Source organism: Nomia melanderi, chromosome 3 (genome assembly GCF_051020985.1).
Source record: "Nomia melanderi isolate GNS246 chromosome 3, iyNomMela1, whole genome shotgun sequence".
NCBI lineage: Eukaryota > Metazoa > Arthropoda > Insecta > Hymenoptera > Halictidae > Nomia > Nomia melanderi.
The window spans coordinates 8,993,671-9,017,852 of NC_135001.1; the positions used below are offsets into that span (position 1 = coordinate 8,993,671).

The window sequence follows — 24,182 nt, forward strand, 5'->3', positions numbered from 1 at the left end:
ATCTCGAATCGTAAGCATGTGATCGTTCCCGCGAACATACGGCCGCGGGCTCGCTCACGTACTTACATACTTACACCATCGCGCGGACACTCGTATTTTGAGCTCGTCGAATATCTTCATGAAATCCCTGAGAAACCGATTCGGCGATTAGTGCAGATATTTTTTTGTTTCTTTCAAGAATAACAAGATTTTTAATTACCAATTATGCGGATCAGTGTAGAGGCTGTAATTACGCCCTGAAATGTCATGATTAATTGAGGAACTTTCTGGAGTATGGACGTTTTTCGAGATGTACCATTCTTTCTCTATTGTGTTTTTATAAGGTGCAACCATCCTCGTACTTGTGATCCTGAATCGAAGTATTGCAACAATTTGCTTGTACACCAACAGTTAATGTGCATCTTCCAGGAAACGTCGTTTTATCAATGACTTATTCTGTTTATATAATTTTTAGAAGTGCTTCGAACGAATACACGAAATTTAATGATTATTTTTCGTATAAAATGCAAATAGAAGAAGCATTGTCCATAGAATTGTTATTCGAACCTTAAGCTGTAGTTGAAGTTTTTGTGCAATCGTTCTTCTTAGAAATTAATATGTACAATATGTGTTACAGCTTCACTGGGAACAATGATATTTTCCAATGACACGTGTGCAGCTGTTTAAAGTGCAAGATACGGAGCGACATCAAAACAGATCGTGGAATCGGTTAACACGTAGCGAATTAAAAGTTTCAGCAGCGTGAAGTGAGCATTCTATGTGCTGGGAATCAGTACAGTTTAAACAAATTCATGAAATCGCCGGTCGGAAGAAAGACAGTGCCAGAATCTCGTCACTGAAAAACCGGAAGGATCGGTTCGAATCTAATATTCCACGTGCGTGCCGCCTTTCCACCGTAGGCCCACGCAATATTTTTACATTTTTCCTTTCAAGGAAACGACGCAAATTAACGAAAAGCCAACCGACGACTCCTTGTCGCAGTTCACAACAAGAGAGGGACAGGGTCAAGGCGTCGAACCCCGTTAGTTAGTTCACGTGGCGACGCTTCCAGGCATAGAAATTCTTATATTATTTTGATGGAAATTTATCGGTTTGACCGCTGACGCCACACTCGCGTACCCCGTTGAAGACGCACAAGGTTCATTTCTTAATCGCTATTTGATCAAATAAGATTTGTCAATGTAGAGAACGGTTAATAGGAAAAATATGTTAATCCTTTGCACTCGAGTGCAAAATAATCATAAAACTATCAATAAAATTATAAAATTATATATTACCAGGTTCAAAGGGTTAAATACTGATATTGTTAAATAAAAATTACGTCGTTCTGCGCACAAGGACAGGCAGTGAACGGAGAAACAAATGTTGAAACTGATGTTTTTCATTCCAATATCCAATCGATCTACTTTAATTACAAGTTATGTATACTCGTTACATCTGCTACGTATATAATTAATCTACTGTTTAACATATTAATAGTCAGCGATTTACATGAAAATTTACTTTTTTTCTTTCAGGTATCACTTAATTATCTATCTACTTGTGAATTCATAGTATTAATCATGTTCGAAAATATAGTAGGTATAGGATTTAAGCATAATGGGAATCATTATTAATCTTGTTTAATGAGTAATCAGTTTTACGGAAGAAATTCCACGAATCTTTAATACAGAATTTCGAGAGAAATACACGAAATGCAAGACGACGCGATGAATAATCCAGTGTCTTCAAGTTGACGTTTCCGGGAACTTGATAAGTTTATACCCACTTCACAATGGCAGACATATCCTGTCGGACCACAACATTCAGAAAAAGTAATAAATGATATAATGTGATTATTATTGCGCAATAATCATGAAACAATGAATCAGTGATCAACAAACGATCGCTTGTTGAAATCCCCTGGTTTATTTTGCATGTTACTCCAATCATAATTACCAGTCAGCTAGGCTGCATACGATAGACACATTGTTGTGCAACATATAACAAACTGGATCGATAAGAATCATGCAAATACGACTTATTTAATCATAGAGAAAAAATTAATCAACATTATTAGACTGTCGTCAATAAAATCTTTATTGACATTCAATAGGGCAGACCTGATGGGAAATATGGGAGAAGTTAGGAAATGAGTGTAACTTCGAAATAAGAAACACTTTGTTTTAAATAATCGATGAAATAAATATTCTATTTGTTTCGTCGAGCATATGTATATCTACAGGATAACGTTCGGAAATTTGTAACATCTGATTGTACGAATAAATCTAATGGACGTTCCGATTCTACATGATAGTTTATGAAAGTGTGATGTCGTGTATAAATTGAAGAACGAATATAAGGGAAGTTATAGAAAATATCGTAAAACAATGAATATTAAATACTTATTTGAAATACACTTACAACTTGCCCCATCCTCATTCTTCAATTAGTCACAATATTATAAAATGTGTGTATGCAAGCTATAAAATATAATCCTTGCGGGATATCAATTCGAAAATACCATGAACAATAAATATAAATATCATCTCGCAATTTTTCATTCAACACACATGCGTTCTAACGATTAATCGTGAATTAATCTTTACTAAGTGGACACTTAAAAAATATTTAAAAAATATATAAACCTAAGAGGCAGTATAAAACGAGACAATGTTTAATCCCTAATATTCTAACAGCATTTTTCGTCTTGAATTCTATTAATTCTCACCGAGTTCCATAGATATCTTCAGGCAACAATTTCTCTTAAATTAATGGCGAGTTCTTATTTGACTAATTTACACAATAATTAACCCTTTATCGCTTTCGTATCAGCGATCGTTGAAATTTCTACGCTGTCATGAAAATTTCGATGAAAATGGGAGTGCGAGGTCCTCTTTCTCGAGAACGCTGTGTAAGAATGATGAGTGTGAACCGTTCGTGATGTCGCGATACGCAATTTTGCGATTCTTAGTCGACGATCCAGGCGTCGTATGGTACTTGAGCGAAGATCTTCTCGACGAAGGTCGTCATCACTTGGACCAACTTCCGCCTGAGGTCCGGTTTCATCTCTTTCAGCAGTTCTTGACTATTCGTATTAATAAACAAGTTCAGTGCAGCAACTGAAACACGCCAAACAGGAAAGCAATATTTTATACCTGTGAATACCGTATGACGTAATATTCAATTTGCATATCGATTCTAGTAAATTTTCAGAAGCCTCAATCCACCATGCATCGAATTATTCATAATACGTCCATTGTAATAAATAAAAAATTCAACTGACATTTATATTCAGAAATAAATATAAGGATTATGATGTCAGTTTCTTCGATGCTTACGTATTATCGAGTTGCTGTCGCGGACGTTCTCGACGCCCATTCGGATGTTCTGCACGCTAAAGTCCATCTTCAGTTGTTGTAGCCTCAAGTAGCGGCGGCCTTGAACCAAGAACGGCTTCGCTCTGATGAACACCTTTGCCTTGACGCCCTCTGTAAAAAAAATACATTTAACCCTTTGCATTCCATAAACTCCGCTACACGGGCACACAAATATATTCCTGTAACTCGACAAACTCCGCTACGGTACTGTCTATATTATTAAATATTTCCATGAACGCAAGTTGAATACTATCCTAAGCTTATCGTATACACGTAACACACACGAAACTGGTCCTGACAAAAGAAATATTGAGTTGATGCAGAAACGTTGATGTCTTTTGTACGTAATTAACGAAAAAGTGTTTGTCTTTGACACAAGTGACATCCGTCTTCAAAATATTATAACGTGTGCAAAGAACGCTTCTTCGTTTTCACTTGGTTTTGCTTTAGCCAACGAACAGTTGATAACCCTTCTTTTTATTTCTTATAAAATATCGTCAGAACTGTTACGCCAACTCAATAACAAGACTAAGAGTATAGTATTATAACTTAACAGTTTTCAATTTCCACTAAACGTATGAAAATGGCTTGAAAAAAGTTAATAATGACGTCACTTCTCGCCGACGATTAATGATCCTTCATTAAAAAAATACATAAGCCTCCATCTTGAAGAAAAAATAATCTACAGCTCATTAGCGACGATATAAAATGCAAAACTGACCTTCGCAGGACAAGTAAATTTATTATTGAGCAATTCGGAAAGTGTCTGCATTCATCACAGATGCTAATATAAAAATCCTGTGCGCCAGAGGGAATTCGCAGCTAACTCGCAAAGTGAAACATAAAATCCTCTAAAACAAATTTGCATCGCGTCGGCGGTGAAAGTCGACGTCGCTGTTCAACTTTTACCCGAGGCGCTTTTTCACTAGACCCGCGCTGTTCTGCTATCACGATTAACTATCGTACAAATTGTATGGTTGTTTTTTACGGTACTTAAGCTCAGCTCGACGCCTTTCGAATCTAGCTAATTTCGATTTCGCGTTCAATATAATTAAACGAGGTTACCCTCGTTTCAGCAGAGTCTTCCAATGGGGACTTAAATGCGCTGTATGCGTCCATCACGACGATAACGACGGTAACTGGTAAATACTAACCCCTTGCTATACAATTTTCTGGCCAAAGATGGACATCATCGAAATAAACTTTTATTCGTGGATTTAAGTCTTTCGTAGCCTGAATGGTGATAATCATTAATAAAACAATATCAACGAATGTTGGTCATGATCAGAATTATGGTAATTTTAGGCTTACCCTCGAAAAGCTCAGATGACTATAATCTTTAATCGAATAACTATCTAAATAATATTTTTATTTTATTTCTTATTTGCTCTGTCATTTTATCTAGGATAATGTTATTGCAATAACGGTACCTAACAAATCATACTTTCGTTCCGTTGCTGTTTCGTTTCGAAAACTGCATTCGTCCTCCAATTGAGATAATCCTACTGTCCATTAGCTTTCAGTTGATCCTCTTACTATTCTACCAATAATACACGAGAAAACAAACAAATTCTGTTATAAGTACAAATTTACTTCGAAGGTAAAAATATTGAAATTCCAAAGTAGCCTATAACCTCTGTGTATGGTAAATAACATTGATTCTCAGTAAATCGATCTAAAGATCTCAACCACCAGTTTAGCTCGTCGCTGTACAGTCAGAGTTATTGACAATACAGCAAAATTCTTCTTTTGCTTACCGTACTCTCCCCAATAATCACCAGCACCGCTGGCTTTCACCAGGATTAAGGTACCGCTGGATCGGTACTTGGCCGCGGCTCTGATCTTCGGAATGCTCAGCGCCAACTGCAGCTGCACTTCGTCGTCGGAGAGTCTGGCCCTTAAACCTGTCACCCTTAACGCGGAAACGCCTTTCGCGGTGATGTCCTTGAACTGAGCCCTGTAACCGTCTGGTCCACCGCCCAGAGCGATGTGGAGTTCATCCAAAATGATTGGCTCGACGTCTGAATAGCCCAGTTGAGGCAGACCTACAATTATCATATCAAATTAGTGTTTGTTCTAAGTAACCCACAATGTACTAACTTCTAATGATTAACTCTAATCATTTCTGGCTAGGTAACTTTTGCTATGATTTGTAATTTTTTTAATTTAAAATCGAATCTAAGAGAATCGATCAGTTCAGATGTATTTAGGATCATTGTGTTAAGTTAGTTTTTACGTTAGATAGACTTTTGATGTTTTAATTAAGAGTTGAATCAAGGGAAATCGATCGTAATTCGAATGTCCTTAATAAAAATTCCATAGAATTTTATAAAAACTGCATTGTAAGCTTTATTGTCTTATATTACTACCATTGACGAAGAGTAAATTTTCATTAAATACCATAAGAATTATCGAAAAATTTATAATTTAGGCTACCTGAAAAACGTCAAAAATGTCAAATCATGGGTTAATATTCATTCGTTAGAATAAACATTGTATGAATCGATTATTATCGATAGTATACGTGTTTTATAGAATCATGGTATTGTACATCACGAATAGCGTCGATGGAGTAAACGATCGAGCAAAATTCGGTCTTTGACGGTCACACGCGTCCAATGTTATATTCAATCTGCGTCAGAACGCCGAACCTATTCCATCAGTCTGCGGCGACGAGCGCGTGGAATGTAGGACACTGGGTGACCATTCGAATACACCGTTATAACCTGCTTCCTTGCCGCGAACATCTTTTTTACTCGTTTCAGCGGCACCACGTGGTCCCGCGATCGATGATCCTCTACTTTCGACTTCCGTATTTTTCTTTTCGTCAACATAATCGCCGCTCGAACTTTGCCCTTCCAGAATCCAGTTCAATTACACGATAATTCAGTAAAATAAGCGATTATACGAAAGCCACGATCGTTTTGTAACGTTTCATTATTTCATTTAAAAAAATTGAATTTTTTCCAAATGTATTTATTAATTTTGATCAATTTTTCTAATTTTCATATTATAATATTTCATTGTCTGATTAAAAAAATTGAGTTTTTCTAATCTTTCTTTTCATTCAGTGTATTGAATTTCGGTTATTGAATTTTGTACCGTCGGTATTAATGATTTTGAAAATATTGGCGCGGCAGGTGTATGAATATTGAAGAGGAGCTTTAAAACGTTTTTTCCGATTTTTGGACTTTGTTTTTTATGTAAATGAAATGTAAATGTACACAAAAAACTCAATCGCATTATACGGGTCCTCGCGTAATCGAAATTATTCATTGAAATCTGAAGAGCATCGTTGACCTCTGCACACTGAGCTTGATTAATCTTTATCCAATTTCTGAACCTGTTCCTGCATCCTATACCGACTGCAAGCAACGAGGAATGCAATTATGACTAAAACACTGCACAAGTTTATTGCCCTCTGACAATTATTGCTCATTCTCCTAATACTTTCGATCCTTAATTAAAATGCCTGGGTATCTACGTACCCTATGCAGTTCAGGGACTATGAAATTCAAGCGCAATCGAAAAGACAAATGAAGATACTATTTTCCAACAATAAGTAATTAATATATTTTAAATTATTCCAATGGTGAGATCTAAATCTCTTCCCCCTGCGCTATATGCTCCAAAAAACGCGTAAATAATGGAAGATTTCAATAGCTATGCAAGAAAAGCATATTTTGAATTATTTCAACATCAGCCTAAATCTGTTCCCATCGCTCCAGATTTTCGAGAAAACAAATGAAGGTCAGAAAATGAAGATCTAAATAAATACACAACAAGTATACACATAATTCAAATTATTTTAACATCATTCCAAATCTTTGCAAACTGCACCATATTACCAAAACCCAGGTAAACAATCAAATATTCAAATCGATCCGCAAAAAGAGCATACCCTAAATTACTCTAATATCAACCAAAATCTTTTCCAATTGCCCTATATTACCAAAACCGAGGTAAACAATCAAATATTTAAATCGATCCGCACGAAGAGCATACTCTAAATTATTCCAATATCAACCGAAATCTGTTCCCGCCGTACTATTCTCGAAGAAATCAGATAAAAATCCAATTATTCAAATCGATCCACAAAAGGAACATTACTCACCGTGACGGAAGTTTTCAGTGAGGACGTTGGCCGACCTCGCGAGGCAGCTCTCCAAATTCCGGTCCCTCATGGAGCATGGTTCCAAAAACTCCAAGCCCTTGTACCTGCCGATCGCCTCCGCGCCGAGCATGAACGCACACGCGCACAAAAATAGGCTCGCTGTCAAAGTCATCCTCAATCGCGATTCTCTATGCATCTATCTAATAAGTACCTTGACCGGTGTACCCGTTCGTCTCGCAGCGTAGCCGTGACTCGATCGAATTTCTTCGCGTGGAATGACCGGGCAGCGGGGATGCGTCAGGCCTTATAACACCTTGACATTGCCCCCGCTATGCCTTCGGGGCTCGAACACGAAGAAAAGGAACGGCGCGACGCGCCGGGCACAGGTATCCGGCCGCGGATAGTTGGCATCCGCCCGAGCTTATAACGCGGATGATTCTCCCCGGCTTTCTTCTTTTGATTAACACTAGGTTTACGGAACGCGTCGATCTGACGTGTAGTGAATTTTATACACATCACTTGGCGAACATTTATGTCGGTTTTCATATACGGGAATATATATCTTGATAACCTATGTTTAAATCGCTAATTTTCAATATCTGAACGAGGAAACATCAGTTTTTCCAGGAACAATAAGATAAACTGCACAATAATATAATCTACTTCCTAGTAATATTAATTATATTATGTTAATCTATAATATATTATATTAATCTATAATACAGCTAATAATCTACTTACAATTTAACATTGGGTTCACGGGACGTTTATTGCACGGTTTATTTTATTGTTCCTAGGATACTTGATGCACGTTAGTTACATGTTGGAGATTAGGGATTTAAAAATAGACCATTAGGACACATATTCGCGTAGTTGCGTCAATCAAAATCGCTATGAATGTTTGAGTAATGTTTATGAAATTCGATATACGTAAAATTTATGAGTTTCATAATGTGAATTCAAAGATGAATTCAAAATGTGGAATGACGGCCAGTAATTTATTCTGTAAGGTCATCGATCTTTTCTCTAATTACCTGTTGAGTTCAGACTTTGGACAGGGAAGAGGAAGTGTCTGAATGAGAGGATTTTTGGTAAATACAAAAGCTTAGAGTACCGAGGCATTGGATGTGTTGGAGGTGAACTTGAAAGGACGCCCGAGAACATCGTTGTTGCTTGTTTCGTTCTTCTATTTGTCTTGTTAACTACTTATAATTCTTGTATTTTATTACATTGAATGAAAAGGTGAATAATAGAATATTGATATCTTTGTTGAAAAATGTTTGTAACAGATGTTTGAACAGTTCATTTAACTTAAAGGTAGTTGGTTTGAGAAAAGAATAATAGAATCTTATTGATCTTGGTATAATGCTAGACATGCGTAATGAGAGATACGAATCAGAATATTATTTCTTTGTTAAAAAGAAATGAAATATAGTTGACCTTGTGAATTCAAACATGTCTGATGAAGAATGAAGAATATTTTTAATACTACAGGTTAGATTGTTGGATAAGAGGGTTCCAGGTTCGCCAGATAGCAGAAGAAAGTCGTAAACGAATTGCCAACAGCTTTGGGAAAGTCAGCCGCGAGAAAAATCAGTGAGCATCGTGTTGTGCTTGATGTAATCTGTTTAGAAGCTACGAACAGAAAGCAAACAGTACTTTATAGGCACAGTTCGTTACGGGTAAGGACTATCTGCGTTCGAACGCTTTGCGCTTTCTAACGAAATGACGGGAACCGCCGTTCCGACTGACCTCTATATCGATCCTAAAAATTATATGAAGTTCAATTGGCTGGAAAGATCTCAGATTAGACGAGAAAAAATGTACGATTCGTGCTAACAAAATATTTATGCTCTGATTGCCTAACACGAACAATTCAATTCATCATTATTAAAGAAACGTAAAGGTTTTCCGATGACAATATAATAGCTTAAAAAAAAAGACAAAATTTCTTATCTTCAGATTGAATCAGACTTTTTTCTTTGCTTCAACACTAGAACCACGGAATACTTCAATTAACTTTTTAAAATCTCTTTGCGAAAGCTATAATCTCGCAGTTATTAAAATTTCAATTGACTTATATTTCAGTTTCGGTAATACCGGATCAGCTTCTTCAATAATGTCTCGAAGAAGTATCTTTTCGGTAAAAGAAGAAATCTGGAGTGAGTCATGTCGACCCACCTCGTAGTTCTAGCGTTAAAGGAATTTATTTCAAACGGTTTAATAACTTTGATAATTTAGAATATAATAATAGTGCAAATGGTTGCACTTTTTAGATTACCGAGAACAAAAGATGGCGAATAGCGTTTAGCGCACATAATTGCGATTAAATAAAAGTATTTATACTCATTACACTCGTGTCGTGTCAGGCTCATGATCGATAATACCAGATAATCGGCAATAAAAATTTGACACAGGTAGATCGAAAGTAAACGGACGTCAGTGGCGGACGTCAGAAAAGAACGATGGGCTTACCGAAGAATGTTAAGCACCGTTAATGAACCCGGTAACTCGTTGCGATCACGGCCGATTCTGACTGTGATCGGGCGTTATGACGGATATCGAACGGTTAACGCTCCCATTGACACCGTGTTATACGCAAAACGTGCGAGCAGAGAATTCCTAAAATTATTTGGTAACACTTTATTCGTCCTGTAGCAAATCTCAATCGAATATAACAAAAATATCACTTAAACTATTTAAAATGAAAAAACGCCTTTCGTTTGCTGACAGTTTTTATCAATTTAACAATAACAAATTGATAAGTATTTTATATTACATTAAGTCCACCGGAAAATAATAAGTCATTTTATAGAAATGGAAATCACAAATTACCATCGCGTTGGAAAGAAGTAATTAGTAACGATGGAAATTATATTTTTCGATAAATCTTAATAATAGTATTGAAAATGTATTACTTTCTTTGCATTGAAAAATCGGCAGCGAATTAATTGTCCGGTTGACGTAATGTACTGGAATATATTATTATGTTCGTGGATTTGTTTACGGAGAAAATCTATTCGATCGTAGTAATTGAAACAGCTTGTACAATCAATGACACTTGATTCACAAGTGTTATCGGTCGAAGAAAATCTCCGAAGTCAGTAGTTTGCTAAATTGGAACAACAATACCGGTGCTAAGTGCCGCTCCGTTAGTGTAAGAGCGGCCGGTCTGTTGCTATAAATCTTTTTAGATCGATAAAAGAGACGCGATGCACTGATGTTGATACACCATGCTCGTACACCATGAGAATGCGAGGTCAGAGACCGTCCACTTCTCAAGGCAAGCAGCTATTCTAACAGAAGAAGAAAGCTCCCTGTTCTCCTCCGGCTTCAACGTGCGGATTGTCTCTAGTTAAATGTACCGACAAACAGATGCTAAACAGCTAGAATCGCGAAAAAAGAATGTAATATTTCTGTATGCGTGCTGCATGCAAAACTTTTAAATATCACGGAAAAATATGTCCTCTGTATGTACAAAATGGTCTTATCCTACTATGTATCCTCTAAATAAAAAAATATACTATGCTCTGAAATGATCACTAAATGGTAAGAGGTTCGTAAAAACGCGACCTCGTTTTCTTTAGCTCCTCTAAAAAGATTTTGCTATGCGATGAAAATTGATATTTTTGTTTGTATTCGTTGCTAAATGATATAGTGCGATACAGTTGGCTATTTGGTGTCTAGAGTTCTAAAAAAGAAACTCCGAAGATTATTTCTGCATCATTTAGATTGGGAAAGTATTATTTTCTTTGGATGATGACTTCATTAATGGTAGTCTGGAAGTTGTATGGTTGATCGTTGTGTGCTTGTTTGTTTTCCTGTTTTATCTGATTCGTGAATTTTTTAGCTCTCAACAGGTTTCGGTTTGATGATTTTCTCGAATGGGAAGTTGCGGAACGCCCTCTCGAATATTTCAGTGAACGCGGTGGAGACAAGATCGTTAATCAGGCGCCTGGTCATCACGAATCCCGGCTGCCAGGCGCCATTTATTATTTTGTCGAGGACGTTTTCAAGAATCTGTCGGCCGAACAGCAAGTTCGTGATGTGGAGTTTCAGATCTCGGATCGTTTGAACGTCCACGCTCACTTGAATCTTTTGGCCCAGTCTCTTGGTAATAGTTGTCGTCTGAATGAGGTCATCTAAAACCATAAAAATATGAGAGGAAAAAGAATCGTGGAAACTTGGATCCAATAGTCAATACAGAAATCCTTTAACTTTAAGTATTAAAGGACAACTGATCTCCCTTCCATATATTTCCTATAAATAGTAACTTCCAGCTTTTCTGGGGGATTACGAAATGAAACCTTGAGAGAGTCATCGATTGAATAATGGCCAGTGATTATACTCACAGAGAGCCAACGTGAATTTCCCCTTGTTCTTGATGGTGGATCCAAAGACGGCTGCATTGAACTCGTAAAGTCCCGATAAGAATTTTTCTGGAAAGCTCTGAGTGTAGACGACCTGAAATTAGACCGTACATGCAAAATGGCGACTAGTAGGTGATGTAGCCGTTAGCTACAGTTTACTAAGGATCAAACGTGCGTTCAGCTTGTATCTCCTCCGTCTTAGCTTTAGGATTATTTTATGGCTGTAACCGGATATCTTGTACGGGTACAATTAACTCACTGACGCATCCGAGTGAAAGTCACTATATAGTGAAACGCTTCACTAGGAGTGCTGCAAAATCTACTAGTTACTCCAAGGCCACTAACTCGATTAAATCGAGCTTAACGTGTAACTTTACTATACTGTACACATTTGTGTTACTATGCTGTACAGAAATATTGATACTTCCCGACTGCCAATCTTTTGATACCAATAGTTTTGAAGTCTAAATATTGATGTTTCTCAATTGGCAATTTTTTAATAGCAAAAGCTTTTAAATACTTTTCAATTGGAAAAGTTTTGATACCAATAGTTTTGAACTCCGAACACTAATAATTTTCAATTGCCAATTTCTAGTAACAAAATCTTTGAACTCTAAATACTGATACTTTTCAATTAAAAATATTTCAATATCAAAAGTTTTTCGCTCACTACCTGCTGCATTATCTGCTTTTTATTTCGAAGTGAAACGAAAATATTGAAAGCCTAAATGATATGAAAAATGGTAAATTCGAAATGGCGGATTTTACCTTGTAGTGTGGAAGGTCGCTGACGAACTTGGTCACTTTGCTAGCACTCCAACCGCTCTCGGAAACGTTCCTTAATGTTAAGGTGAAGCCAAAATTCTGCATACCCCGTTTCACCGAAACTTCCCTGGCGAAGAAGGGGTCAAACGGAGACACATTGTACGTTGGCAGTCCGGTTTTGAAGTATGGTCGGATCGCGTTCAACGCTTCGCGTATACACGCGTCGAAGCCTGGCAAATTTGGATGGCAATCTTCGAAGTGATCCTCTGGAATAAGAGAAAGTCCATTCGTTTTGATCATTTACCATTTTTTACTAAACTAAGCTTGTTTTTAAATGAATGTTTACGTTATCAAAGGAAGATCGCGATTTGAAGGTCCTGTAACTTCAATTCGAGTTGCCTTCAAATTTCCATACTAACTCTGATATTTGTAATATTAACCCCTTGCCTTAGGATTTCTTTCATGACCATCCTCTTTAGAGATACATTATGCTTAATCATTAACTAGGACAAAAGAATTCTATTTACTACAAATATTACAATACAACTTGACAAATAAATAATATTTATATTTGTTAAATTTAACTTAAAAACTTCACCACGACTCCCACTCAGTATTATAAAGCAAGGGATTAAATTACGTTATATAAGTATCATGTTCCACTTTAGACACTAGAGAACAAAATGAGATCAGAAATTGTTGCCAGAGAAACGAGGAACGATTTTCCTTTTAAGGGTGAAAAGTGGAATGTCCTAGTTTGGCTATATCAAGGCCGCAAATAATCGATAGCAATTTACCTGCGCGCAATCATTACACGCAGCGTAAAAATGTGACATTAGATGGAACAACATATTCCTACAAAAATTACAAATCCGAAAAATAAGCGAGTTTACATTAAATCGAGCGGATCTGGTCGTTTCCCGATCCAACTTTCTGTCTTCTATACTTCACAGTCTCGTCACAATGGTCTCACGTTCCGTGAGAATTTTCCGCTTGCGCAATTTTCACCGTGCTACCTTCCTCGCGTAATATGCCGCCACTACAAAGCGTGTATTATGTCACGAATCCTTCTAGTTTCTATGAACTTTCGTGAAACAGGAAGAACGGTGCCGGAGAACATTGAACCTTCATCGATGGAAATTGGTTTCCGGCCACGTGGAACCATATGCAATCAAACTTCCATTTTTAATTAAACAATATCCATTAGAAGCAGTCCCTCGCTCTCATCAAAGAAACAAGAAACAATTAAATGAACACGCGTTGCATCTGTGAGATGAAGTATAGACATGCAATTATAACACCATTTCAATCATGACAGAGGTAACGGTACAACAAATTAACCCTCCCCTTATCAAGGTATTTCTGAACATTCGACCTGACTCCACTGTAAAACAAAATGTTCAATTTACATTGCAACAAACCATGCGTCGAAGAGCGTAGTACTAGACAATAATAGAAATTCGTTTACTATTTTACCTAGATTAGTCAAAGAATTATCAAAAAGTATACAAAATGTGACACAGTAGACACAAAATATCCCCTTTGGTACTCCTACGTTCAAAGCTCAGATCAATCCCAATGAAATGACGTTCACAGGCTCCAGTGCAGGAGCATTTACTGCGAAGCAACTGCACGACTGACGAAAAGGGAGCATTTGCTTAGTTCTTACCAAAATCCCCGGCGGAGGACGCGGCCACTAGGGCCAGGATCACTAGAACACCACAAGACGGTCGCATCTCGATAATGTCACGGCACTCATGCGTCGAACGCGCCTCGTTTACGGAACTCGAGGCGTAATTCCAGCAAAACCGGGTGAACACACGAGCCGATGCTTACGCTTTCACTCTCGACCGTACATCTGAGAGAAGGGTTACAACTGTGCTGCGTTCCTGCGCCAGGATTTTCGGTCGACCTTACATAATTCCCCGCAGAAACACCGTTGCGGGACCCAGACGCACAATCTCGTGGTAGTCGACACCGCGCGCGAACACCACGCCTGGCGAAACGAGACTAAAACGCACCACAGACACCTCATTTTGTTCCTTTTCCTCGATCAATTTCCTCGATCAATTTCCTGCTTCACGACTGCTTTAACCTCGATCGAATATATTCGTCACAAAACAAACCACTTAGCGGACACGTTGTAGTATCCTTGATTCGATCTGCGTCAACTGCGAAAACTTTATGACTGACAAAGAGTTCTTTTTTATTTTTAGTTTGTTGAAGCTGAAGTAACTTTTTGCGACCGCTTTTTCAGGGCTTTCAGGGACTAAGATTGAGAAATATGTTGTAAATGTGAAGGCTAAAGGGGAGTTTTGGAAAGGGAATAGGATAAATAGCCCCGTCGTGTTGGTTCGGAGATCGAAGTTGCTGCGGCTCGGCGCTTTGATGAAGTATTTGCTCGGTTGTCTTTGTTTATTTGGAGCAACGAGGTATAATAAGATCCATCGGGAGCAATATTCGCTGGCAATATAACTTGATTAATAATTATTGTCAATCTGTATTAATTGAATTATCATTTTGAGAGAAATTCGCGAAATATTGGCGTTGTGTTGATTCGAGAGAAATGTCTACTTAGTGAACCAGGTGATTATTGATGTGCATTTACTTATCTATTATTCTCTTTGCTTCGATAACCTTGGTAAACGTGACTAGCCAGTTTGAGATATCTCTTGAAGAGATATTTTAATCGAATTTCCATATCGACGAAGTGACGGACAGCGTCTCCTCAATTTTACGTAATTGCTAGATTTCTCCCGGCCTCTGTCCACTACGTTTGTTAACACCTTCTGCGAAAACAAGTATACACGATATAATAGATAAAGAGTAACAGGTTGAAAATACATTTTATGTCTACAACCGTAAAGTGTGGACATTCGGAACACAGACAGAATTGCGAGAACATGTAGAACTAAGAAAATAGGAAAACGAACTTTGTCATAGGTTCCATAATCATTAATTAATGTTCAATATAGAAAGAAATTGATAAATAAAAGTAGCGTGGAAATAATAATTTTTCGAAGGGTAATGGGTGAATTCGAGGAAAAGAAAATCTATCTTGAATGAAATCTCCTTTTTCCACCTCTTTTTTCGGAATCCTTGGAAGAAATCTATCATAACACATTTACAGAGAAAGTGAATTACATAATCGGGATTACGCAATATTGTGTTTTAACTCAATCACGGCTGAAGTATTGCATGCGATATCATAAATGGTAACAAATTACTCGAAACTACTTCTAAAAGAGCTAACAAAAGAATTATATAAGAAACATTCGAAGACTTAGAAAGACAAAGAATAATTTATGTAAACTACAACATTGTTTTTATATTCTATATAATATAATTTATCTCCTTTATCATTTTAGAACATTGTGACATTCGATAAATCGTACAACAACGATTTATTTTTAATATATTCATTTTCATTTCTATAAAATGACCAATATTCAAAATATTCATGAACTGGAACTTTATTAGCTTCAATGTAAATTACCGATTAATTGAAATACATAAAGTAAGAACACCTGTCTATAGGCAACCCGTGGTACAGCAACGTAGGACCTGTTGAGCTACTACTGCAACATTGAAGATAACATGTGATGGGACAGAAAGAAATTCTTAATTTCGAAACCAGAAACAATTATTCTTTTCTTAATGATATAATCGTGTATATGAGCAATTCCTTCTTCGTATCGTTTATATATCCCTGAGCCAATGAAATACTCTACTATTATTAAGCCCGCGCGTGCCATCTTCGTAACATCGGTACTTTCTTGAATCCATTCCGCGTGCTCACTCTACCGAAAATGTTTGTTGCACAATACGGTAATCTTAATTACAGACTAATGGAAACAACCAGTCGAATGACCCTCTCTTTTATCGGTTTACATTGTGGATTTAATTCTCTGTCGCAACGCCCCGCCGTGCGCGTTCCTTAAACGCCGCCATAATCCTTTACAATTTACTGTTGATTTTTCATCTCCTATCATCGTTCATAATCACACTCATCCATTATTAACGTGTCGAAAAAAATTACACTGTCCGTTAGATGCAATTAGTCGCACTCGGCGTTCTTTAAATACACGCCGGAAACCTTTTAGAAAGTAGGTCTTTGTTATAAAACCGCATAACCTTAGCTAAAAGGGAAACATTTTCCTGCGACGCCGTATAAAATATTTCCTTCGCGACAGTTCAGTCATGACCGACACTCTGACAATTGAAAACTAAATCTTTGGAAAGATGTCGCTTAACATACAGCACACCGGAAACGAGAAATTTCAATTTTATATAAACGCATCGCCGGAAACGAGAAATCTGATTGCATTCAATAATATTAAATTCTGAACTAACTGTTTAAAATATATCGAATAACCATAAAGTCTTCAAGTTTTTCTATTCATAGTGATATAAGTTGATCTCATTAAAAATCACCTGTCCAGTTTTCGAAAACATCCGGTACGGAATGTGTTAAAGGAAGATTCATCCACTGCTAAAAAGACACAGCGAATAATTTAAAAAATGTACTAAAAGTGACGTGAGCCTGCGGCACGATATATAAAAACTGATTTATAAATAAGTTCCCTTCGCGTCTTCTTAGGAACGGCATTCCATAATCAGTGTATTTTTCCAGGCGGCGCTGAAATAGATAGACAAGAATCGATACGAAGACCTCGGAGGAAAATATATAATTTTTTTTTCTCTCCTCAAGACTCGGCCTGTCGAGAGAGAGGTAGAGGAAAAGAGAGGCAACAACTACGGTGCAGCTTTCCCAGTTAGACGTCGGCTGGTGGCAAGATTAGAAAAGATCGAAGAGTATCTAGGGTACTTTCGACGGTCTAACATGGCCTAAGACTCGTCTGTCGTCGCAGACGAAGAAGGCGCAGGTGCACGTTGCAACCAGTGAAAGTATCCCGGAGTGCAGTTACGATCTAGCATCTGTCAATGCCCTCTTGCATAGTCAGTCTTGCAGTAGCAGTGTCGTTTAGCCGAGGAACCGGGATTTGAAGCACACTTGTTGTCGAAAGTGTCAGGAACGCTGATCGTGCGCGAGGGATCACAAGCGAATCCATCGTGAAACCCGGGGTGCCGACGTGAATTCGTTCGAGGGCCCGTTTACTGACTTCGTCACTTCATCCCCGAAGGATCACAAGTAGACCACGATGATAGGATCAACGGTGTTCCTCCTACTTCTGTTGGTTTCCAACGGCTTAGCTACTCTCTCCGTCGACTCTAACCGTGAGTAGCATTGATTTTTCGACCGGGCAACCGCTTCCGCGATTGGCTTCTTGCTGGACCCAGTATTTCAGAGTCAAGTTTGCTGATAACGTTCCGGTGAAAGTCGCGTTTATCGGAGACACGTCGTTAGGAAGGACTCTTTTCATCTTTGCGTGGTTTAGAGGCCTGCAACTTGGTTATTTAACTGTGTTCTTACTGGTCTTGGAGATTTAGCTTAGAATTGTTGAGGATCAGAACAGTTTTGCCATTTGGTGCTGCCCAGCGATCTTTAGTAATTAATATGTAGATCATTGAACAAGATTGTTGCTTTGGTTCATGGAAGCTCATTGTACTCTCACTTTCATTTTGTAATTAGAATCTGTGCGCTGCAGGTGTTACCGTTTTACGAGTCTTACTTTCCAGAGTCCATCTTCCAATGAGAACGAAAGTTAGATAGAAGCTAGATTCAGTTGTTCAGGGTGCTTGAGTCTGGGATAGGTGAATTCCTCATGAATGATAGTTAAATGGTAATTTATTGTATTGTAACGTTCGCGCTCGCCGACAATTGCCAGAATGTTACATAAAGGCGCGCGATCTAGTAAAGAGGTCACCCGTGCAACCCCAAAGAATTTCATTCGAATTTCACAATGTACAGACGGAGTGACAAGTTGCCTGGCAACTACCTTTTCGTGCGACCGGTGCGGTTTCCTCTTGCTTCACGCCGATATTCGATTCGTGACTATCCACGTCTAATTGCCTTTCGCGTGTTAAGAACTTTCTTCGCTCGATCCCCCGGCTTCTTAGAGTTTTTCGTGTCTGTTGTTCCAGCTGAATACGTGAAACAATGCTCGAGGAGCGATCCGAAGCTGAAATCCTGCCTGATCGACTCCCTCCATCACTTGAGACCGTACCTGAGCGTCGGCATACCGGAAATCGAGCTGCCTCCCGTTGAACCCTTTCGCGTAAGCTTTTACTATTCTCTTTAAATGAACATTTACTATTTCCTATTCCTTTAACCGAATGAATTGCACGAATATCTGTGTGTGCAATATTTTCCCCATCTTTCTTTAATATTTTTGTTCATCACATTTTTTATTATTATTGCCATAGAAATACAAAGCAATATAACTTAGTAAATTTTAATCTCAATTTTAACCAAAAGGTAGCCAAAAGAATGCAGAAATTTGAAAAAACGTTTTAACTTGTGAGTTTGAATTAGCTAGGGATCAAGGGTTGAGGATATTTGAGTAATTTGAATATTGATTCAGCATACGTTGTTCGAAATAATCGTGACTCTGTGCCTGTTCCAACAGATGGACGAGCTGACTCTGTCCCTGACAGGTGGTACGAACGGTTACAAGGTACAGCTACGTGAACTGTTCGTAAGGGGAGCGAGCAACTACACCGTTGAGGACATTAAACTCGGCTCACCCTTCGAGGCTATTGTACGAATGCCAGCCCTTATCTTGGACGCGCATTATTCCAGGTTCGTTTCTTCCATCAAGGTACTTCTGCTCTACTTACTCAGCCCATAGAAAGTCTAAAAGCGGCATCGTCCTTTTTAAATACACGATGCCTAAGTGAACAAACATTTCTTGGCTGCGTGATGTATAATGTACACGAGATAAATGTTTCCCTTTCCCTCGCACTCACGATTGAAACTGCAGTTCTCATGCTTTAACAATTATACTAATAATCAATTCTATTGATTAGTTCGGGTGTGCTGATCATTCTGCCCGCCAGTGGCAACGGAACATTCCACGCGCGATTTGACGATGTTAAAGCTCTAGTCAAAGGTACCGTTTCTACGAAAGTACGGGATGCAAAGACGTACCTTAACGTGGACAACTTAGACGTCGTCCTGGATGTCAAGAACGTGCACATGAGAGTTCGCAAGATTTTCAATAATAATCGAATACTTAGTGAGTAATCAATCCAATAATTTTGAAATGCTTAGGAGAACGTGTGGTGTCTCGAGATGCCTTGAGATTAGTACTCAAATGGCCGCTGCTTCTAACAGTTTTTCCTATCTACCTTCTTAATAGTTTTGTATATCGAAGTATCGATATCTAGAGAATCTTAACGTTTGAATGTACTTACTAAATAATTATTTTACAGCGGAAGCAACAAATTTATTCCTTCGCGAGAACGGACAGGAAGTGTTGAAAGCAATGGAACCGCAACTGAAGAGGAAGCTGTCCGTACTCTTCGCCGGCATCGTCAATCAATTATTGCGTCACGTGCCGGTCGAAGTATTCCTTCTACCTTGAATACCTGCATAATATTTTCCTCGTTAAACACTGATATCTCGATTGTATTGGATTGGTGGGGAATAAATGGCTGTTACAACGTATCGAGGTTATCAATGCCGCAACTGCAAAAAAACGTGAATGCGTCTACGAACAGAGTAATCTACTGTAGACTGCACTTTGATCTGTGTATATATAACAATAAAGTACGTGGAATAGTTCTCTGGATACGCGACCGATGATCGACCATTTTTCTTTCCCTTGAACCCATTAATTACAACACTCCAGGATACATTAAACAGAATGGAACGGTTCGCGTTAGAACAGTCGCAGATATAAACAGAATTGCAACACACTAATGATTCATATGTTCGTATATATCTATCGAATAGATAAATGAAACAGAAAGATAGTTAGCTGTTAGTTCGAAGATGAAATGTATTGAAATACATGTATATATTTTTAACATCATTTCCCTCTGTTCTTCCTTACCGATGAAACATAGATTCGAACTGGTATTTAGCATTAGTTTATTTACATTCGATAACAGTCACAGTTTTAACAATCTATTTAAGCACCAGGTTTTATAGCTATTCGTTACAAGGTGCTCAGAGAGCTAGGGTTTAAACGTAAAGATGGTTCTCTTGTTTCTTGTGTTGTTCCCATCCCGCGACGTTAACTTGTCGCGTCCGTTCTTCATTTGCAACAAAACTTTAAGATCTGTGGATCTCGATTCTGTTCACAATTCGCTTTCAATTATTTGCTACGGAGTGAGCTCGGCTCACGGGAACACCGTTGAGAACGGGATCTTCGAGAAGAAACGATTGACAAACTCAGTGAGACTCGAGTCCCAGGATTCTACCAGCTTCGGTAACATACCGCGGTACACCAGTGGCCAATACTCGTTGACAAAGTAGATGGCAGCACGGTCTGAAAGTAAATTTATTATCAATTTTTATCACGTATCATTTGGAACTTAACAAGCAACGATACTCTAGAGAAAATAAATTAAGCGATTGATTTACAATAACATTTCCGGTCATCATGATAATGCCTCAATGTTTCCTAAAGTGTTATTAATAAACTGGGGTGTTCATGCAAACACGTGTTATGAACACATGTAAAACTTGTAAGAACATAATTAGAGAAATACAATTACAGTGGAAAATAATATTTCCAAAAAAATACTACAAAAAACACTAGAATCTGGATATTTCATATATGTTTTCATATCGCGTGCAGTTCATGTAACTCACACTATCAAGTTTCCCGTGAATGCATGAAAATCCGCAGTCTAACTATTCAGAATGAACGGTAGATCGTGGATGTAGATAGTTGGAAACAAAAGCTGGAGCAACGGATATCTGGTATTTGACAGATAATCGAAAGAACACGGTATCTTCCCTAGCGATAAGGTAACCGCAAGAGAGAGAAAGAGGAATACGCGTCTACTTGATTGATCGATAACGTAAGAGCGAGCATGACCGAGTGGTCTTAGGTAAGACAAGACGTAATAGACTGACAGCATTACATGAGAAGGAACGGATGATAATACAAAGCTGATGCATGAGGGTGAGCGGCAAATAACAGGAGGGAATATAGCAAATGCATGCTAATTAAGCGCCGCGGAGTCTCCCGCCATGCCACTGACTCCGATCCCCATGCATTTTCAGCGACGTAACATTACGTAATGATAAGGTACCGAAGTGACGTCGCGCGGATAATGAAAGTTTGCGCCAATTCGGAGTACCGTAAATAGCCACTAGACAGCATCCGATGTTTACATTACGTCACCCCGCCTTTTACAATATCCCTCGGAAATGGAAGTACGCCGTTCGCAAGCCGATTCCTTACTGACACAATGCAGGACTTACTCATTTCTTCGTTTCCGTTGAAGAGATCGCTAAACCATATTTTCATGCCTCCGATTTCGGGTGTCATCTTGAAGTGTTCCACCACCCACCTATCGTCTTTGATGGCTCCAGAGATGTCCCAGTTCACCCTGACATCGTCCAAGCTGATGTTGAAGTATCCTGTTGTCCAAAGGTTCATTAGACATCCAGTCTTAATAACGCAGGAATTAAAAAGTTAACGACTAATCGTGTGATGTACCTTTGCCGCCGATTTGGAAAGAGCCCAGAGATCCCTCAGCTTTGTAGTCACCGTCGATTAAAATTTTCGGTAATTCGGCGTCAATTTCCAGCCGGAGGAAGTCGTCAGAGATTTCCGGTTTCACCGAGAGGAATCGAGCCTTGGCGAGACCGTAGGTCCTGACATCGGTGGCGCTCAACGCGCCGCGCATTTGGCCGTTTTCATAATTCATCGAGTGGGTTTCCACGTAGAACGGGTCCAAGGGTGGCATGTCGAATTCTGGTAGACCTGTTTTCCGGAAATTTTTCGTTAAAATTACATCTACTTCCCTTGGAATTTTCAAGTGAATAAAAATTTTACTCTATGTTATACCTGCTACGAATGTGGGCCATCCTTCTTGAATAGCGAGTCTCAAGCAAGACGAAAAGTCATCCAAGTCCCTCTTGCAAGTCTTCACAGTCGGAGCTGAAGAAACAAAGGAATCATTAAAAGCGTGAGGGGAATGATGAAGTTCGTTGAACCGGATCGACAGAATTAATTGCAACGATGCAAATATTTATCGCGACGACGAAGCAAACGAGGCTCGATGAACGGCGGTTCACCGATTTCGCTAAAATTCAAGTTACCAACACACTCGCGAGACCCACGTTAACTTTCTAACTCACTGGTTCGACAGAATCGATAACTTTTACTAGTTCTAGCTAAGGTGGGACCACTGGTCAAGTGCGAATCGTTGCGACACAAAGAAAACATAAACAATTCTAAGAATCAAGAAAACACTAATGACAGATTTTAATCCATTTGAATTTTTTTAAATCGGTTACAATGTTTCATTATTGTCCTTTAGTTTCAAGACTAGTTTATATTTTCTCTGTAACACAACCATTCTCACTTGATCAGTAATCCCATCTTAGGTAGAAGCAGTAAAAATTATCGATTCCGTCGACAATAAATTTTGTTCGTGTTGACGATGAATGTTGTAAAAGTAACTGAAGTTTCGACGAATTTCAATCGAAAGTACATTATCATCTCTATTTATAAATGTATAGACAAACAATTAACTCATCTTAAAGAATCTAACCACGGCACTTCATTAAAAGCGGCAAACTCTAATCAGAACGCTGCATCGGTGCTCTCACAAACCAGCAAACGTGCACCCTCTTTACGAAACTCACCCTATCCGTCCCGTTTCGGTTCCCCGCAAAAAATCGAGCAAGAAAAATCGATCGAAAGCGATTCGTTACGTGGACACCAGCCGAAGACGAGTCGACGGCGAGTCGTTGGCAACAACTTACGAAGCTGGTAATCTGCCGCGACTAGGGCAGCGCAGCAGAGAGCAACACAAGTCGCAGTGACGGCTCGGCACGACATCCTGCTTGGTTAAAAATCTTCCAGCTAGCCTCGCCAATTATAAGCGGTCCGTTTATATAGTTTCCAGCGCCAAGGACTCCGGGCAAAACTACGTTGCAAAATTGCATGTCATTAAAGCGCGCCAACACGTGAGAGGCAAGAAGCAGCACGGCGGTGCACCAGGTGCCTGCCGCACGAGGTTGGAACTCGGCCGGGAGAGAATTCTGGGGAATGCGTTACGCGCTCTTCTTTTGTTAGGTTTTACCATTGCCGACTAGTCACCGGGGGCCGAAGGAGGCTGTCGGAGATCTTGCCTCGGCTTTTCTGTCACTGCATCGGCATCCCGGGCTTGGTTGTCTACGATCGGGCAAACCGTCCGTCCTATCGTCATCGTGGCGGCTTTTCGCGCGTTCCTCCCCTGTTACCCACCCGCCTCTCGTCCCCAGCGTTTCTCGGAACCGCTATTGGAATAATTTCCACGCTTGTTTACCTTCTACCACTTCTGTAACATTATTTTTGTCGCGCCACCTCGTTACCCGCGACTGCTTATTCAGAACTAGAACTCTTGACCGTTCGGCAGGAACGATGACGCATGGAGCAATTGGACGGAAACTGGATATTTTGGCTGGTATGGAACTATTTTGTGTATTCTGAAGGTATTTTACAT

At 38.9% G+C, this 24,182-nt stretch overlaps 4 protein-coding genes across 5 annotated transcripts; 1 reads left to right on the forward strand and 3 right to left on the reverse strand.

Annotated features, from left to right (window-relative positions):
* Nucleotides 1-2,229: 2,229 nt before the first annotated feature.
* On the reverse strand, nucleotides 2,230-8,204 carry Jhbp2 (Juvenile hormone binding protein 2). 2 transcript variants are annotated; one of them, XM_076366384.1, is made up of 5 exons: nucleotides 7,685-8,204; nucleotides 7,474-7,577; nucleotides 5,117-5,404; nucleotides 3,321-3,470; nucleotides 2,230-3,101 (listed from the first exon to the last, which is right to left on the reverse strand). In XM_076366384.1, the coding sequence occupies exons 2-5, from the start codon at nucleotides 7,541-7,543 to the stop codon at nucleotides 2,950-2,952; spliced, it is 660 nt and encodes a 219-aa protein (XP_076222499.1). In that variant the 5' UTR covers nucleotides 7,544-7,577; nucleotides 7,685-8,204; the 3' UTR covers nucleotides 2,230-2,949. The 2 variants fall into 2 exon arrangements, with proteins under 2 accessions (XP_076222499.1, XP_031842169.1); XM_031986309.2 differs by having other exon boundaries at nucleotides 7,474-8,204.
* A 334-nt stretch (nucleotides 8,205-8,538) lies between these two features.
* Jhbp16 (Juvenile hormone binding protein 16) lies at nucleotides 8,539-14,619 on the reverse strand. Its single transcript, XM_031984795.2, has 4 exons — nucleotides 14,278-14,619; nucleotides 12,612-12,874; nucleotides 11,826-11,937; nucleotides 8,539-11,615 (listed from the first exon to the last, which is right to left on the reverse strand). Exons 1-4 carry the CDS (start codon nucleotides 14,342-14,344, stop codon nucleotides 11,320-11,322), a joined length of 738 nt encoding a protein of 245 aa, XP_031840655.1. The 5' UTR covers nucleotides 14,345-14,619; the 3' UTR covers nucleotides 8,539-11,319.
* Nucleotides 14,620-17,069: 2,450 nt separating this feature from the next.
* On the forward strand, nucleotides 17,070-20,401 carry LOC116430516 (Juvenile hormone binding protein 1). The gene is made up of 5 exons (XM_031984779.2): nucleotides 17,070-17,846; nucleotides 18,654-18,787; nucleotides 19,139-19,311; nucleotides 19,539-19,747; nucleotides 19,944-20,401. Exons 1-5 carry the CDS (start codon nucleotides 17,771-17,773, stop codon nucleotides 20,093-20,095), a joined length of 744 nt encoding a protein of 247 aa, XP_031840639.1. The 5' UTR covers nucleotides 17,070-17,770; the 3' UTR covers nucleotides 20,096-20,401.
* A 186-nt stretch (nucleotides 20,402-20,587) lies between these two features.
* On the reverse strand, nucleotides 20,588-23,629 carry LOC116430509 (protein takeout). Its single transcript, XM_031984768.2, has 5 exons — nucleotides 23,461-23,629; nucleotides 22,538-22,630; nucleotides 22,187-22,453; nucleotides 21,949-22,107; nucleotides 20,588-21,004 (listed from the first exon to the last, which is right to left on the reverse strand). Exons 1-5 carry the CDS (start codon nucleotides 23,534-23,536, stop codon nucleotides 20,856-20,858), a joined length of 744 nt encoding a protein of 247 aa, XP_031840628.2. The 5' UTR covers nucleotides 23,537-23,629; the 3' UTR covers nucleotides 20,588-20,855.
* Between the last annotated feature and the right edge of the window lie 553 nt (nucleotides 23,630-24,182).